This window comes from Varanus komodoensis, unplaced genomic scaffold (assembly GCF_004798865.1).
Source record: "Varanus komodoensis strain SLA01 unplaced genomic scaffold, ASM479886v1 scaffold18_1, whole genome shotgun sequence".
Lineage (NCBI taxonomy): Eukaryota > Metazoa > Chordata > Lepidosauria > Squamata > Varanidae > Varanus > Varanus komodoensis.
Genome location: NW_025335548.1, coordinates 5,778,524 through 5,793,633, shown reverse-complemented (window position 1 = coordinate 5,793,633; position 15,110 = coordinate 5,778,524). Strand labels below are relative to the sequence as shown.

The 15,110-nt window shown below is 44.4% G+C and overlaps 1 protein-coding gene across 1 annotated transcript in view; it reads right to left on the bottom strand.

Annotated features, from left to right (window-relative positions):
- The window catches only part of COL5A2 (collagen type V alpha 2 chain), a 150,108-nt gene continuing 134,998 nt past the window's right edge, over positions 1 to 15,110 (bottom strand). The window contains exons 45-54 of the mRNA XM_044427045.1: positions 13,239 to 13,292; positions 12,169 to 12,276; positions 11,332 to 11,385; positions 10,501 to 10,608; positions 9,476 to 9,529; positions 7,345 to 7,452; positions 5,839 to 6,130; positions 4,262 to 4,449; positions 3,269 to 3,508; positions 1 to 2,333 (exon numbers count right to left, since the gene is read on the bottom strand). Coding sequence (XP_044282980.1) covers positions 2,187 to 2,333; positions 3,269 to 3,508; positions 4,262 to 4,449; positions 5,839 to 6,130; positions 7,345 to 7,452; positions 9,476 to 9,529; positions 10,501 to 10,608; positions 11,332 to 11,385; positions 12,169 to 12,276; positions 13,239 to 13,292 — 1,353 coding nt within the window. The 3' untranslated portion in view covers positions 1 to 2,186. The remainder of the gene's footprint in view (positions 2,334 to 3,268; positions 3,509 to 4,261; positions 4,450 to 5,838; positions 6,131 to 7,344; positions 7,453 to 9,475; positions 9,530 to 10,500; positions 10,609 to 11,331; positions 11,386 to 12,168; positions 12,277 to 13,238; positions 13,293 to 15,110) is intronic.

Here is a 15,110-nt window from a genome sequence, read left to right as displayed (position 1 = left end):
TGAAGGTAAGAGTCTTTTATTTTCTTAGGATTTTACAGAAACCATTTTAGCACCATTCCCTTTTCTTTTTTTTTCTTTTTTTACATTTTATTATTATTTAATATTATACTGCCCTGCCTATCTCCATTCTTGGAATTATAACAGAAGCATAGCACCTTGTTGTATCTAGAACAAACCCTAGATTATTAAATGCATCCCAGCTTCTAGAGATGAGGTAGCTCATGCTAAGAAATGATGGACCATTTGTTTGCTTTGATAAATCAAGGCAAGTAAGTCACAATTTCTGGTGATGCATGACCAGTTGTTGAGTGAAAGTTTCTCTCAGCACCAGTGAGTCTCTAATCTTTATAATGATATTTGTTTGGGGGTTAATACGTGGGAATAAATGACAACACACATAAATGAACAATACACTTGAGGCAGTAGGGAAATCCTGATGCCATGGAAGTCATTCAGGAGTTTTGGCTTTGATAAGAAAGTCTGTAACTTTCAAGAGGTAATTGCTCATTAGAGGTTACTCATTCGATAGGAAACCCTTTCCCCACCCAATATTAATAGTGAATTATTTGAGACATATTTTGGAATTGCGTGTTTTTCATCATTGACATATTACTAGTAATGGGAATTATGCATTGAACTAACTACATTGGGATAGCATGCAGTCAGCTGTGAGAGATTGGAAGAATGCAGAATTACAGCGACAAACAGAGTGAATCGCATCTACTTCAACACACTGCACTGTGAAAGGGTAGGCAAAGAAGCACCTTTTGTGGATTGACCCCTCTGATCCAGGTGATAAGCCAGGCCCAGGTGATCATGGACATCCTTGTGGCTGTGATCCAAAGAAGGACGCGTGTGCATACCTACAAACTCTTTACACAGCTTTGCTTCCTGATCTGCACTATCACTGGCTACTAAGTCTGGCGGCAAATACTTTGCTCACAAAGCCCACATCCCTTCGCAACTAATATTGCACTGCGCTGAAACCTTTAGCAGTGTTTTGTTCAGCTGCTTTGACATTAGTTATGTTCACGAAGTTTCTGCTGAGTGAAATTGCTCCCAATTGAATATTTGCAAACATTCCAGGTTTCGTGAGGAAAGCTAGCTTTCAGTTTGGCTTGGGAAAAGCTGTGGGTGAATTCTAGAAGGACAAGGAGAGATGTGGCAAGGCAAAGGGACCAAGACCTGGAAATGTGATAGAAAAACTTCCAGGAGAGGGAGTTTCCTGCAGCCATCCAATGCAGGAATAGGAGCAGCATTGGTAATACTGAGAGGTCACTCAGAAACAAGGATTGGTGGGGAAGTATTCCTGAAGGGAGTTCAAGGAGAAAGTGAGGCATAAGGGAAACCTCACACAGGGGGTGGGGTGGGGGGTTCTCTGATTAGCAAGAATTGGAAAGGTAAGGGAGCTTTGGCATCTTTGGGACTGTGGCTAGGGGCCTCGGGGACCCCACGGCTAGACCCTGACAGGCCTCCTGTGCTTTAAGAACTGCACAGAGGGGGAAATTCTGCCGAAAAGGGCTCCTTCATTACCACAGCACCATGTCACAGCTAAGCAAAAGTGTCCGCATGAAACAAAAGGTACATGCAGCCAGCCAGTTCTTGAGCTGCAGACTGTGATTACCCATCAGGCTGAATCCTATATCGGTGCACCTGGGAATAAGCCCCACTGAATTCAGTGGGAATGACTTCTGGGTGCACGTTCAGAGGACTGCCGAACTAATACCCTCATCTACAATGCTGCACTGATGCGTGGCTGGTGAACAACTGAAGATCTTGCATATATCCATCTATATAGAATACTTGCATCATATGATTTATGCTCACTTATGCTGAGCAGAAACCACAAAGAAAAACTTCATTATCATCACTTTAATTAGGAAACATATGTTATTTTTTTTTCATCAAAGGGTGGTCATTTGTCCTTTTAAGTCCTATTACTTCATTAAAATACTGACTTGGGACAAGTAGAATGCAAGTTTGTAAGTAAGTAAAATAAATATTCTAAGGAAGGCCAGGGAAGTAGAAAGAACTGTTATATACAATGCTGACCCCAACATCAGCTTCTGCTTCAAGAGTCTCAGGATTAACTTCACTCAGTCTGCATTCTTCTGCTTTGCTGCTGTTCCCAATGCTTTTGGATGGGTAAGATTTTCCCTTTTTAGTGACTTTCTTCCCCTCCCCCTTTACACAAAACAAACTGGCCCAATCTCTACTCCAAACTCTTGATCCGGATTCCCAATGTCCACAGGAGCAACATCAATGATAGGTAAGCGTGCCACGTTCTGCGTTCTGTACTCAAGGACTGTCCTTCCCACGTTCCCGTTGCGTTTCTGGAAGAACACGTGGAAAGAAGAGGAATGATCTGTCAAGTGCTCAGAGTACCAAGCGTTAAATCTAGCTTAGCTTACAAAATCGGTGCCCTGGTAGGCTTAGCTAATAAACATCACCCAGTCTAAAGCCATTGCATCCCACACCTGTGGATGCACACGAGTGCGGGGGGGGGGGGGGGGCTGTCTTGCAAAGATCCGGATTGGGCAGCCTATTTCTTTCTGATGCACTGCCATGGCTCCTTGCGGAGAGAGCCCTGCTCTTCCCCTCCTCATCAGCCTGCCTCGCCGCCATTCCAGCCTGGAGAGAATCGTGCCAGCAGGACAGGGAGAGGGGATGCTCCAGAGAAATCCCAGCTGTGGCCTCAAAACACATTTCTAAGGTCAGAGCTGCAACCCCAGCTAATCCCAGGCCATCCAATTCCAGGACAGGGCTCTATCCTCAGTTCGCATACTGGTTTGAAACGCACTAAGTCTGCCTCAAAATGAGAACCGAAGAGATTCCGCGCCACCCCTTCCCCCGTCCAGGGATGGCCCTCCTCATGAGATGCCGCTGCTGAAATGCCCCTGCGCGACAGCATGTAGTTGGCAGCGGAGGCAGAGGGCATCACGGCTGGTTCTATGTGGCAGATGCTGCAGTGGGACTCTCCGTGGGTTAACTGTAGCTGTGCCACGTAATTCAGAGCATCCCCTCCCCTGCCACCCGGAAGCACACTGAGAGACAAACCTGCTTGTCTTTAGCTGAATTACAGAGCCCATCTGGCTGTGACTCTGTATTTGTCTGCCACCTCCCAGCCCTGCTGTAAATTCCTTGAATTTAAAACTCAGTGCCATGGGGTTCTTTGTTTTATTACAAAGAGAAAGCTTTTCCCATTAAGCCTCGTGATTAAAGTGGTGCTGAAAAGACAGCGGCAACAAGGACGACAAGGACGACTTACAGTGCAGCTGTCATGCAGAGCGACGTATCTGAAGCGGTTGTTTCCTTCAGCTTTAATCTCGACATCATTAGCACCCTTCAGAACCAAAGACTTCTTCAGGTTCTTGGTTTGGTCATCCATGTAACCTACACTGTTCTTGCAATGGTAGGTGATATTCTGAGAGGCTTCTTTGGACAGTAAACGTAGGAAAGTCATTTGAGTGACAGCCGTGTTGGGCGACTCCTTATCACCGTAGACAAACTGCAGGGGCACAAAGAAGGGTAAATTAATCCATGCAATCCTAGAAAGTGAAGTATTCAAGCACCTACAGCAAACTGAGGTGTAACTGTAATAATCTGCTACACCCTGGGATCATTACAAGTTTAGAAACAAATTACTCCAAAAAAGCCTCCCTCCCTCTCTATGAACACACACACACACTCTCAGAGGGGGAGGGGGAGGGAGGGAGAGGGAACATGTGTTGATTTATGCTAGATTTTTAGTTTGGTCTGGAGCTTGGTTTTACCAGTTCAGATCAAGTCTTAGTCATACTTAGAGCATACACCTTGAAATCAAGAGGTTGTAAGCTAGTGATGACTAACTTGTCCTATTTATTTCAATGGATCTGTTCCAAGTATAACTTAAGTCTTGATCCAACCCACTGTGTATTATCCAATTGTTTTCATAGTTCCAATGTTTAAGCCACAACCGCAGGGTTGCTGTTGTGGGGATAAGACTGAGAGCAGGAAGAAGAGACTGATGTAAGCCACTTTAAAAAGTCAGGATATAACACTAATAAAGAAAGAAATGAGCCACACCGTCAGCTCTGTCTGATGATCATCCAATAAATCATTTAAATAAATACTGTATTAAAATCAGATGTATTAATAATACCATGTGTACTAGTTCTCCAGTTTACTTTTATACCCAACATTACGTTCATCAGGGAATTTATTAAAAATAGAAGGACATATTTTCAACATCAAGAAAATCATTATTTTCATATCTACTTACCTGTAAGCCCCTGTTCATATCAAGTCCATACCAAATAGGCTTTAGTTCAGAGGACCTACTAGTCCACCATGTTTTACGTGGAATACTAGCTGGGTTTGCAGATATGCATGATTCTCCTGTTTCCATATTACAAAATACTTTGATAGCATCTTCCACACAACCTTGGTTAGGATCAATCCAATATTCTCCTGCAAATGCCAAACAGGAAAGATTAAAGAAGGGCCAACTGTTCCAGGTTGGGCTCTGGCTGAGTTTTGGTGGGCAGAAGATTAACATCATGCAGGTTTTGAGTGAACTGGTTTCTAAGGGTCAAATTACATGCTTTATTCATTTGGTGTGCACTGGAGCCTGAAATTTGCTGTATTTAGTGTCATTTTGTGCGGGTGAAATATGGATTGGGACCAGCATATAGGAGGGATGATTATACTAAAGCAAAGAAAATGATCCTGCTCAGCTACATAAGACACACTTAATGTAATGTACAGTTTGCCCTCAAGGCTATGGTCATATGTATACTTATTTGGAAGTCCACCCCTTTTAACCACGTGGGATTCACTGCCAAGTAGAGAGGCATGGACTAAATCCATAGCCCTTCTGCTTCCAGGATGAGTCAACAAGCACGGTGCGGTACCAAACAGATGGAGCAAGTTCAGTATGGCAAACGAGGAGGAATGCAAAGAGGTCTTAACAGTCTGGAGAAGGAAGGAGACACATTCTGTATACAAAAAACTTGAGAGCAGCTAAACTAATCCTATGTTATTTCATTCAAGTTGTACAAACTTTCAAACATGGGACAGTTTAATCCATGTTTACACCATGTTGCTCTTTCAGCAAATACCCAAATACATTTGCATAATCCTTAATATTTATTTCGTTTATACCTATGTATCATTTAGCTGGTTCCATTCTGATGATGGGAATAAAGGGGAGGGCTCCACATATTTGAAGCTCCATTGGCACTGGTCTGTTTTCTGAATTTGTCCTAGCAGGAGTTGGAATGCACTGACTTTCTCAGAGGACAATCCCCTGCAGCAGATGCTTTGGATCATTTTTCTTTTCATTTTAAGAGGTCTGAAAGGAACTTTAACCCTAACACAGGCATCTTCACCAGCATTCCTTAGAACAGTCCCTTCTGCTTTCTTCTTTTTGGGTCACCTCCTTTTCTCATGTTGTGGCTACCACAGGCAAGGCTGATGACAACCCAGTTTCTACAATACCCTGGTGCAGTTGCAGGGAATATGTGGGGAGAAGAGACAGAGGAAGCACTGCTGTAAAACAGAAGTGCATTGCTAGCATCACGTACAGTGTGGATCCCACCTGCAGAAGAAGCTGAGTCCTAACTGCACATCAGCCATTACTTTCGCCTTCAAGACCTTCCACAAAGCGCTCTGAGGTCCAGGTGCTGTAGGCAGTCAGGGGAAAGGCACCCAGGACAAGGAGTTTTTAGACCTTGTGAATATTATGTATGATGCTGTCATGGGGAAGTGCTTTGGGGAAACCTCCATATGATTGCTGTAGTAGTCAAACGGGTTTATGGTCAATGAGCAAGCCTGGTGAGGAGAAGGGGTTAAACCTACCACTCTTTTTGGAGGGGTGGCACAGCCTTAGATCGTCGCAAGTACGGGCAGGGTGTTTCTTGGATCCATCTGGGCTTCGCATAGTTTCAATCTGGCTACTCAGAGACTTCAGTGTAGCATGGACCCCCGGATCGGTTTTATTGCTGTCATCTGGGGCAGCTTCATCTTCAGTGAACTCTGGCAGAGGATCTGATAGACCATCATCATAGTGCCCCATAATATCACCAAGCGCAGCTGTGAGGTGGCCCGCAGGACCTGGGGGACCTGGGGGACCTGGATCACCTGGGGGGCCCTAAAGTCAAAGGCAATGAGAGAGAGAGAAGGTGGTCAAGGTCGTACAAATAAACAGCTGGACACAAGGTAGAAGGAACTGTGCTAGCTGCAATGGCAACTACTTCATCACATGGTTTCACCTAAGGGAGGTACGTCGTTTCAAAACTCCCAACCACCATTATTCTCATTCCCAGCCAGTATGTGTACTTGCCCTGCAGACTGGGGGTGATTAGAGTTGTACTCCAAACACATCAGGAGGGTACCAGTTCGGAGAAGGCTGGTCTGCAGAGCCCCCCAATCATATGTACACACACACACACACACACACACACACACACACACACACTTAATCTGGAGTGAGTCCCACTGAACTCAAAGGGGTGTGCTTCTGGATAGACCTGCATGGGTATCCAGTATTAGGGCTGGGTCCAGGTTCATCCTGGATCAATTGCACTGAGAGGAGGGAACTTTTGCAGCTCCCCCTTTCCTTGAGAGCTCCTTCAGCCCCCTGAAAATGCTACCGGGAGGGTCAGAAGTCTCTGCTGAATGGACGAACTTTGGTTTGGATGTCCCCAGAATTGGGCAGAGGGGTCTTCAGCAGACAGAGCCTTTCCTCTTGAGAAAAGTTCCTTCCTCTTCAGGAAGGTGGGTCCTGGATCAGGCTTTAGCTTCTCTGGGCAGCATCAAATGCTACAGCATCACTCTTGCACGTCAGAGCGCACTGGCGTCAGCTGCTCCAATGCACTGCCAGAAGCTGGTTGTGCAACTGTCAGTGCTGTTGGCATTGCGCTAGTCATTGTTTATGCTAGTGCAACATAATTTACATTAGCAGGACTGCCCATACATTCCTCTTCGGTGCAACACAGACATGGTGCAGCAGAAATATAGCAACAGTTATGTGCTTATTAGAAACAAGTCTATAACTCATTTGTCTGCCATAGGCACTCGAGGCAATTCATAACAAACCAATCCAACTGAAGAATAGCTTAAAAACATTATAACAAATACTTTTATGCATTGACCTCTTCCTCTCAAGTTAAATCAAAGTCCAAAGAGAAATACAAAGCAACACATTTTCCAGCACTACAAATTGCTGCCAGTTCCTTTCCCAGATTTAACACCAATAGCACTAAAGAACGGTAAGGTACTGTAGGTGTTGGCAGTAATTTGCAAGATGGGCAGAACACTAGCCTGATACAACCCCTCTCACCCAATATGATCCCCATAATTTACCTCAGGTCCTTCTTCTCCTAAACTTCCTCTTACACCGGGAGGTCCAACTGGCCCAAGTGGTCCGGGATTTCCTTCTTTACCTGAAGGTCCAACTGGACCTGGTGGGCCCTGCATTGGGAGAGAATTTTTCACATGAATAATGCTGACAGCACTTCTTACACCCAACTACAGTTTTTCCCTTTGCCAGCTGAGAAAATGGTAGTTTTGGCTTTCCCTCAGGGTCCCACACAGTGCCCCCAGTCTTGCTGCAGCTGTGCTCAAGAGAAGCTTGGTGCCGGCTGAGCCTGCGTAAGCACATCCACATCCAGGGATGCATCTAGTTCCTCCAGCAAGGCCTGGTGAGCATTTGGACACGAGTTTGCACTGAGGTGGATGTCTAAATCTGCGCTGGTTCAGCACACAGAGACCTGGGAAAGTCTGGGATCTGCTCTCTGGACTGGGAAGTGCCTTTCTGGTAAAGTCATTGATTTTGTTCCCAGCCCTAAAGCGCAAGGACTGACTGGACACCAGAAAGAGCTCATGGATAGCTGAGCTCCTCCTTACCATGGCCAATTTGCAGACTAAGAAAATAGGGAAGTGGGGGTCAATATTTTCAGGGTTTGCAAGAAAAATTGAGTAAGACAGAGGAGCTGCTGATCCTTGCCACTTGCTCTTCCTTCCATCCGCTCTTCCTTCCTTCTTTCCTTTTTAATAAAGCTTTCCCATGGAAACAACCTATAGCCAATTCCGTCCAGCATAGTCCCCTGGCACAATGCAGCATCATTCCCAAAGTTGAATGGGAATGGGCAAGGGAGACAAAGGCCACTCCCCCAGTGCACTCAGGAATAGCACTGTATTAATTCCCAGGGTCTGTTGGGGCTGCTACTTTCAGCAGCAGGAAAACTGGGAAAGCAGCAGGAAAAAAGGAAAGTGGGGAGGGCTGCTGGCACAGCTCCTGCTCATCCCAGCAAACCACCAGTCCTAACATTGGGAGGCTTCCTTTCCACTCTTTTCTTTTACCCCTTTGTACTCTCCTTTTTCAGACTAAAAAAGCTGATGCTGAAGGTGCATCAGCTGCTGGCTCCCAATTCATCTGGGGCCAATCCAGAGTGCTGGTTCTCACCTTGCAGGCCCTTCAAAGGCTTGAGCCCAGGGTACCCACAGAACCTCCCTCTCTCACTTGTACCTATTCATAGGCTTTCCTCCAGGTGGCCCTGGGGTGGCTACCAGTGAAAGGGGCTTTCCTCAGTAGGAACACCCATCCCAGTGTGCTCCCCAAATATGTTCGCTTTGCATCCCACCATGACTGTCATTTGGCTGCCAGGAGAAATACCCCCCCCCACCCCAGAACTTTTAAATCTACTTTCTGTCTACTTTTTATTCTCTTTTTCTCAAGGGATACATTACACCTTATTTTATAGTTATTTCCATTGTTCCGGTTATTGAACTTTTAGCTTCTTTTATTTCATGCTGTAGAACATTTTTACTTCAGGGCAGCCTATAAATGTTGTAAATAAGAAAGGAAGGGCACAATCCTTCCTTTCAATGCATGTTTAGACAGAAAAAGTCCTATAGCTCTCCATATTCCTCAGCCACTTTTTTCCATCTGTACATGAACAGAGCCAGACCTTAAATAAATCTGGAAGTGATAGGACCTGGATATTCAAGGCCAGAACACATGCTATAGTCTGTGCCAGCTGTCTGGGCTTTGCTTACATGCAAAATCTGGGATGTTGTTGAGCAGTTGAAGGTGAACTCTAGAGTCTGAACTGGGTAATGTAATTGAAAGTATTTGAAAAACACAAATGAAGATGCAGGGCGTATATAGTTTATCCTTGAATGTTTGCAAAATTTACCTTTTACTTGCAATTCAACCATGAGGGATAGGAGCTTGTTATTTGGGATTGAAAATGGAGCTCCTCTACAAGCAAAATTCTTTGCCGCAGCTTAGATTGCATTTGGAATTCTACATGCAAGGGAACTGGGGATGATGAAGTGCCTCAAGCATACACTTGTTTAATAAAAGTACATCGTAATCCCCATGCAAAGTTCATTTACTCTGAAGTCAACAAACGCCATCTGTGCAACAGCAACCTTCCACAGAAAATCTAATTGTTTCCACATTTTTATTTTGTTAATATGATATACTCACTCTAGGGCCAAATGGACCTGGAATCCCAGAGCTGCCTTGTTCACCAATAGGACCCTACAGAGAAATACACATGGTGACTTTTCCATCTAAAATTAACATTAGACTTGATTGTTAAGGAAGAAGGGGGATTGCTTTGGAGCACTGTATGTGTGTGAAAATATATAAGATGTTTCAGGTGTGAGCACGATGACTCCTTGAGATAAGTCTCAGCATTTTTACCATGCGATGCAATAGCATCAACATGGAGATAACACAAAGGCGGTAAGGTGATGCATTGGTAACTCCATATATAGACCAGTGAGGAAGAGCGGTGACTGTTAAGGCACTAGTCCTGCTGAGGAGGTCAAATCTCCCAGATAGCAGCACCACTCTAAGTGGTGAGGGAGGATGCCTCTCTGAGCCGCTCCACCTGCAGGCTCGCCCCTACTCCTCATGAAAACATTACTCACACAAGGGATCAGAATTCAAGAGGGGACACAGATTTTGATGCTTCTCTGCTGCATTTATATTCTGGATTCCAGTGGGAATAAAAGGATGTAATTCCTCATCAAAGGATGCAAAAACAGAATGGACCCTGCCTATCCTTTTTCTCGTATTCCACATTGTGCACTTGTTTCTATGCCATTTCTCAGGCTGATAAAGAGTCATTTGCCATTGCCTGTGGCAAGCACCTCCAGACAAGCGGGCAGGGACTTCTTCGTTTGCTGTCCATACGTGGGAAAAGAGCTGGTCCCCTGCTCTTTCATCTTCTTGATGTGGCAAAGATCGCAAGCACTTGGGATTGGGGACAGGCAGAGCAGTAAACATGCCTCTTTTCAAGGCACATGCGCAAACTTTTTGGGGTGGTGGGAATCTGTTAAAAGGCTAATGGAGCATTGCAACCACAAGAGATTTCCTAATAATTTCAGTGGAGGAATCAGTAGGACAACATATCCACTCAACAGCTTCATGGACTCATTGGAGAGGGTATCGATACATTCAGGGAAATGTTGGCGGGGGGGGGGGGAATCTGGTTAGTGACTTACAGGAGGTCCAGGGAGACCTTGAAGGCCAGTGAAACCTCGGTGACCCTTCTGTCCCCTGTCCCCTCGATCGCCATTGTCGCCTTTGTCCCCACGAGGACCTTGGGGACCCTATACGTAGAAAAGAAAAAGAGGAGAGCATAAATCAGACATGCCCAGGAGCTCATTGCCAAGGTCGAACTTGAAAACTTTGCCTTACAACAGAAGAGCACTGAATGCAAAGTTTCACCTGCTAGAGAACCTTCACACAGCATTCCCCATCTTTATTTATTTCTTATTAATACCTCATAAAATGAAGTTTGCTAGGCATTTTACAGTTTAAGCCATCATCATCATGATCATCATACAAATGCAATCACAATAAAAGACAAAGCAACACAGCTTACAAGTGTACTGACTTAGCATAAATGCAATTTCAATATTATCATTTCAACAGAATTTCTTTTTTCTGGTTACTTCGATTAGCAAGAAGCAGCATTAAAGAAGAAGAATCTACTGAATGACTTACAATACATTTTGCTACTGACTTACCTTTGATAAGTCCGAGTCTCACTCAGTTTAAAAATGCAGTTATATACGACACTATATTTACCTACTGAGCTCCCTTTTAATCTATAATAAAGATGCTTTACATATCAGGGCAGATACCAATTTCCTTCATGTTAATTTAAAAGACTAATTTAAAAGACTGGAATAAAGCCAGCCAAGCAAAAATTAAAGCCACTACTATTTAAAAAAAAAAGCACACCACTAAGAAAGCAATGCAATCGCTTGGCAATTTCTGCCATAGCCAGCTCATACTCGGTCAGTTAAAAGAATTTAGGCAAGACGTACAGGCAAACCTCGTTTTCCAGCCCGTCCAGAAGGACCCATTGGACCCCGTGAGCCCTACCGGAAAAAAGAATGGTTCTTTCATTAATAGATTTGCTGATAAGCTCCTTAACTCATTAATTTAGACAGCATGTTTCACTTTAGAGCTCTTTCACAGAACATCTCCAAAATGTGGTTACAGTAATTTTCATCTGGGAAATGATGAAAAGGGCGAAAGTAATGTGCTAACGAGCCATTTGGACCATGGGTGTTGAATCTCCTTTACCCTGAGAGCCAAATTCTGCTTCAGGAGCCTTATTCCAGGGGTGCGCAGGGGAGAAGTTTAAACCAGAGTGGGGGCCAAAGTCAAAATGGGGCGGGGCCAAATACCCTAAATGCCAAGGTCTTTCAGAATGTCTTTATGCTGAGTCTTAGGAGAGACATTTCAACCTTTCTGTACGGGAAACAACTTTATGGAACTAGAAAACCACCAAATGATTGGTTGTTTTGGGGAGAGGTTTCTGGTAGGAGTAGGGAGCACTGCTCTCTAAGGAAACCCAAGGAACTGGGCTGGGAACCCAGGACAGCTGGGTTTGACACCTAGGACTGAGGTTCTGCAACTCTACACTGGAGAAATCCCTGGAGATTCACCTTCCACCTCCTCTGTGACCTAAAGCTTGCAATTGGTTCCATTTCAGCATGAAGTCAGTTAAGTTGCATCAAGCCTTTAACATGGAGTTGAGTGCAACTGGGAACTGAATTGCTTGATAGGTGTTCAGACCTGGATTAATCCATTGGGAAATCTAACGGTCAACCAGGGGATCAAAGCCAGGCAAAGCTCCGAGGAAGATTAATACTCACTGGTTCACCTCTCTGACCCGGATCCCCTGTGGGGCCAACAGGTCCTGGAGTGCCAGGAGCACCCTGTGATCCAGGAAGGCCTGCAGGTCCAGGTTCACCACGATCACCCTGGAATAAAGTTGAATCCAACTTTTCAGTCATATCAACAGCAAGGTCATTCTCTGAGTGTCAGTCATAATGTAGCAAAAATGGCCACATGCACACACAAGTGGGCAGGCTTGGAAGAGTCTCCTGGGTTGCAGAAGTAAAAAAATACTCTTTAGAAAACAACTGCCTTCTGCGGGTGTCACCAAAGAAGAGCTGGCCTAGAGTGTCTCAGTGCCTGCAGAGTCTCTGCTGTGGGAAGAAGCCAGAAAGCCGCGAGGAAGAGGCAGTGGGTTATCTGGGAAAAGGACACAACGGGCTGTCTAGAACCCTGAGTAAAGCACTTCACACTGTATATCCCACAGGCACACATAGAATAATGGTCACATGGTTATGAAAACAACAATTCCTAGTCCAGAAGTAGGATTATTCTGGAGAAGAGTCATGGTTCCCACTCTCGACAAAAAGCCTGCACCCGTGTGGGCAACAGTTCAAGGTAGTCCAGCCACACAAGTGGGTGCTGAGGTTATTTTAACAATTACATTTCTATGCCCACAATAGCCAAAGCTCTCAATGGGAAGAACAAGCCAAGGCTATCATTAAATCAGCCCCAGGTAACCACCCTGATTCCGTTCCAACCTCTGGCACTCCTTGTGCGTTGAAGAAAGGCTATTTCTTTCCAGTGGGACTGGTGGCTTCCAAAAGACTGGAGAGGTCATAAGGAATTACAACTCCTTACTTTTGGTCCTAAGACAGTCACACAACCCAGTAACAAGCCTTCGAGCTTCGGTTCTTGGTGATTCCCTGGCATAGCTGCAGTCCTTCTGCTTTGAAACTGACCACACGTCTAGCAATCATTTCTAATTCAGAGTCCTGATTGTGATTTTACCAAACAACTAATTTGTCAAGCGTAATAGAAGCCTATTCAAGACCGAGAAAAAGACATAATTTCTATCATAAGTCTTTGTAATGTTAAATATTCTTACCCTTTCTCCGACAGCTCCATCTCGTCCAGGTGTACCATCATTACCAGCAGGACCCTGAGGTGGGTAAAAAGTGAAACCATGTATGAACCATGACACTAGCAATGACTTAAAATAGTGCCTATGTTTGCTACTAGTGTGTTGAAGATTACATAAAACTACGTCTAGTAGTAGAAAATACAGTGGACACTTACAAAAGGCAGCTGCGAGGAACAGTTTCACAATGTGTTTTGACAGAGAAAGAGTCACTTCATTCCTTCATGAAAATTGTTCGACAAATACTTAAGAGGAGGAGGAGGAAGAGGAGGAGGAGGAATTGTAAGTAGTCAGAATAAGAGCCAGCCTCCCTTGAGGACCAGCTACTTCACGTGGCCATTCCTGGCCATTCTTCAGTCTCCCTGCTAACCCATTCAGATGGCAGAGGAACTTTTCAGTTGATTCAGCCTTGGAAATCTATTCCTGTAAGGAAGTACATCTTGCACCAGACCCAGTATTTTTCTGGACCAAAAAATACCTTTTCTCTTGCTCAAGCCTTCTAGGTACCATGTTTGAAGCACTCCTGTCATTCTTTAAGAAAAAGATGGGCCCACAGTATTCTTTTGCTGCTCTGCTTTCATCTTGTTATTTTAATGTATTGCTCTTTTATTTATTAGATTTATATCCGGCCTTTCTTCTTTTTTAAAGAATTTAAAGGGGCTTACATCTTTCTTAAATGAACAGTGCAAAGAAATAGAAGAAAACAATAGAATAGGGAGGACCAGAGATCTCTTCAAGAAAATTGGAAATATAAAGGGAACGTTTCATGCAAAGATAGGCATGATAAAGGACCAAAATGGCAGGGACCTAACAGAGGCAGAAGAGATTAAGAAGAGGTGGCAAGATTACACAGAAGAACTATAAAAGAAAGAGCTTAACGTCCCTGATAACCACGATGGGGTGGTCACTGACCTCGAGCCAGACATCCTGGAATGTGAAGTCAAATGGGCCTTAGGAAGTCTGAGCAACAACAAAGCTAGTGGAGGTGACAGTATTCCAGCTGAGCTATTCAAAATCTTAAAAGACGACACAGTAAAAGTGCTACACTCAATATGCCAGCAAACTTGGAAAACTTGACAGTGGCCACAGGATTGGAAAAGGTCAGTTTACATTCCAATCCCAAAAAAGGGCAATGCCAAAGAATGTTCAAACTACCACACCACTGCAATCATTTCACATGCTAGCAAAGTTATGCTCAAAACCCTACAAGCTAGGTTCCAGCAGTATGTGGACCGAGAACTACCAGAAGGACAGGCAGGATTTTGAAGATGCAGAGAAACTAGAGATCAAATTGCCAACATATGCTGGATCATGGAGAAAGCTAGGGAGTTCCAGGAAAACATCTACTTCTGCTTCATTGACTATGCTAAAGCCTTTGATTGTGTGGATCACAACAACTTGTGGCAAGTCCTTAAAGAGACGGGAGTACCAGTCCAACTTATTTGTCTCTTGAGAAACCTATATGCGGGTCAATAAGCAACAGTGAGAACTAGACACGGAACCACTGATTGGTTCAAAATTGAGAAGGAGTTTGGCAAGGCTGTATACTGTCGCCCTGCCTATTTAACTTATATGCAGAGCACATCATGAGAAAGGCGGGGCTAGATGAATCACCAGTTGTAATTAAGATTGCTGGGAGAAATATCAACAACCTCAGATATGCAGATAATACCACTCTAATGGCAGAAAGTGAAGAGGAACTAAAGAGCCTCTTGAAGTGGGTGAAGGAGGAGAGTGCAAAAGTTGGCTTGAAACTCAGCATTAAGAAAACTAAGATCATGGCATCTGGTCCTCTCACTTCCTGGCAAATAGATGGGGAAGAAATGGAGGTAGTGACAG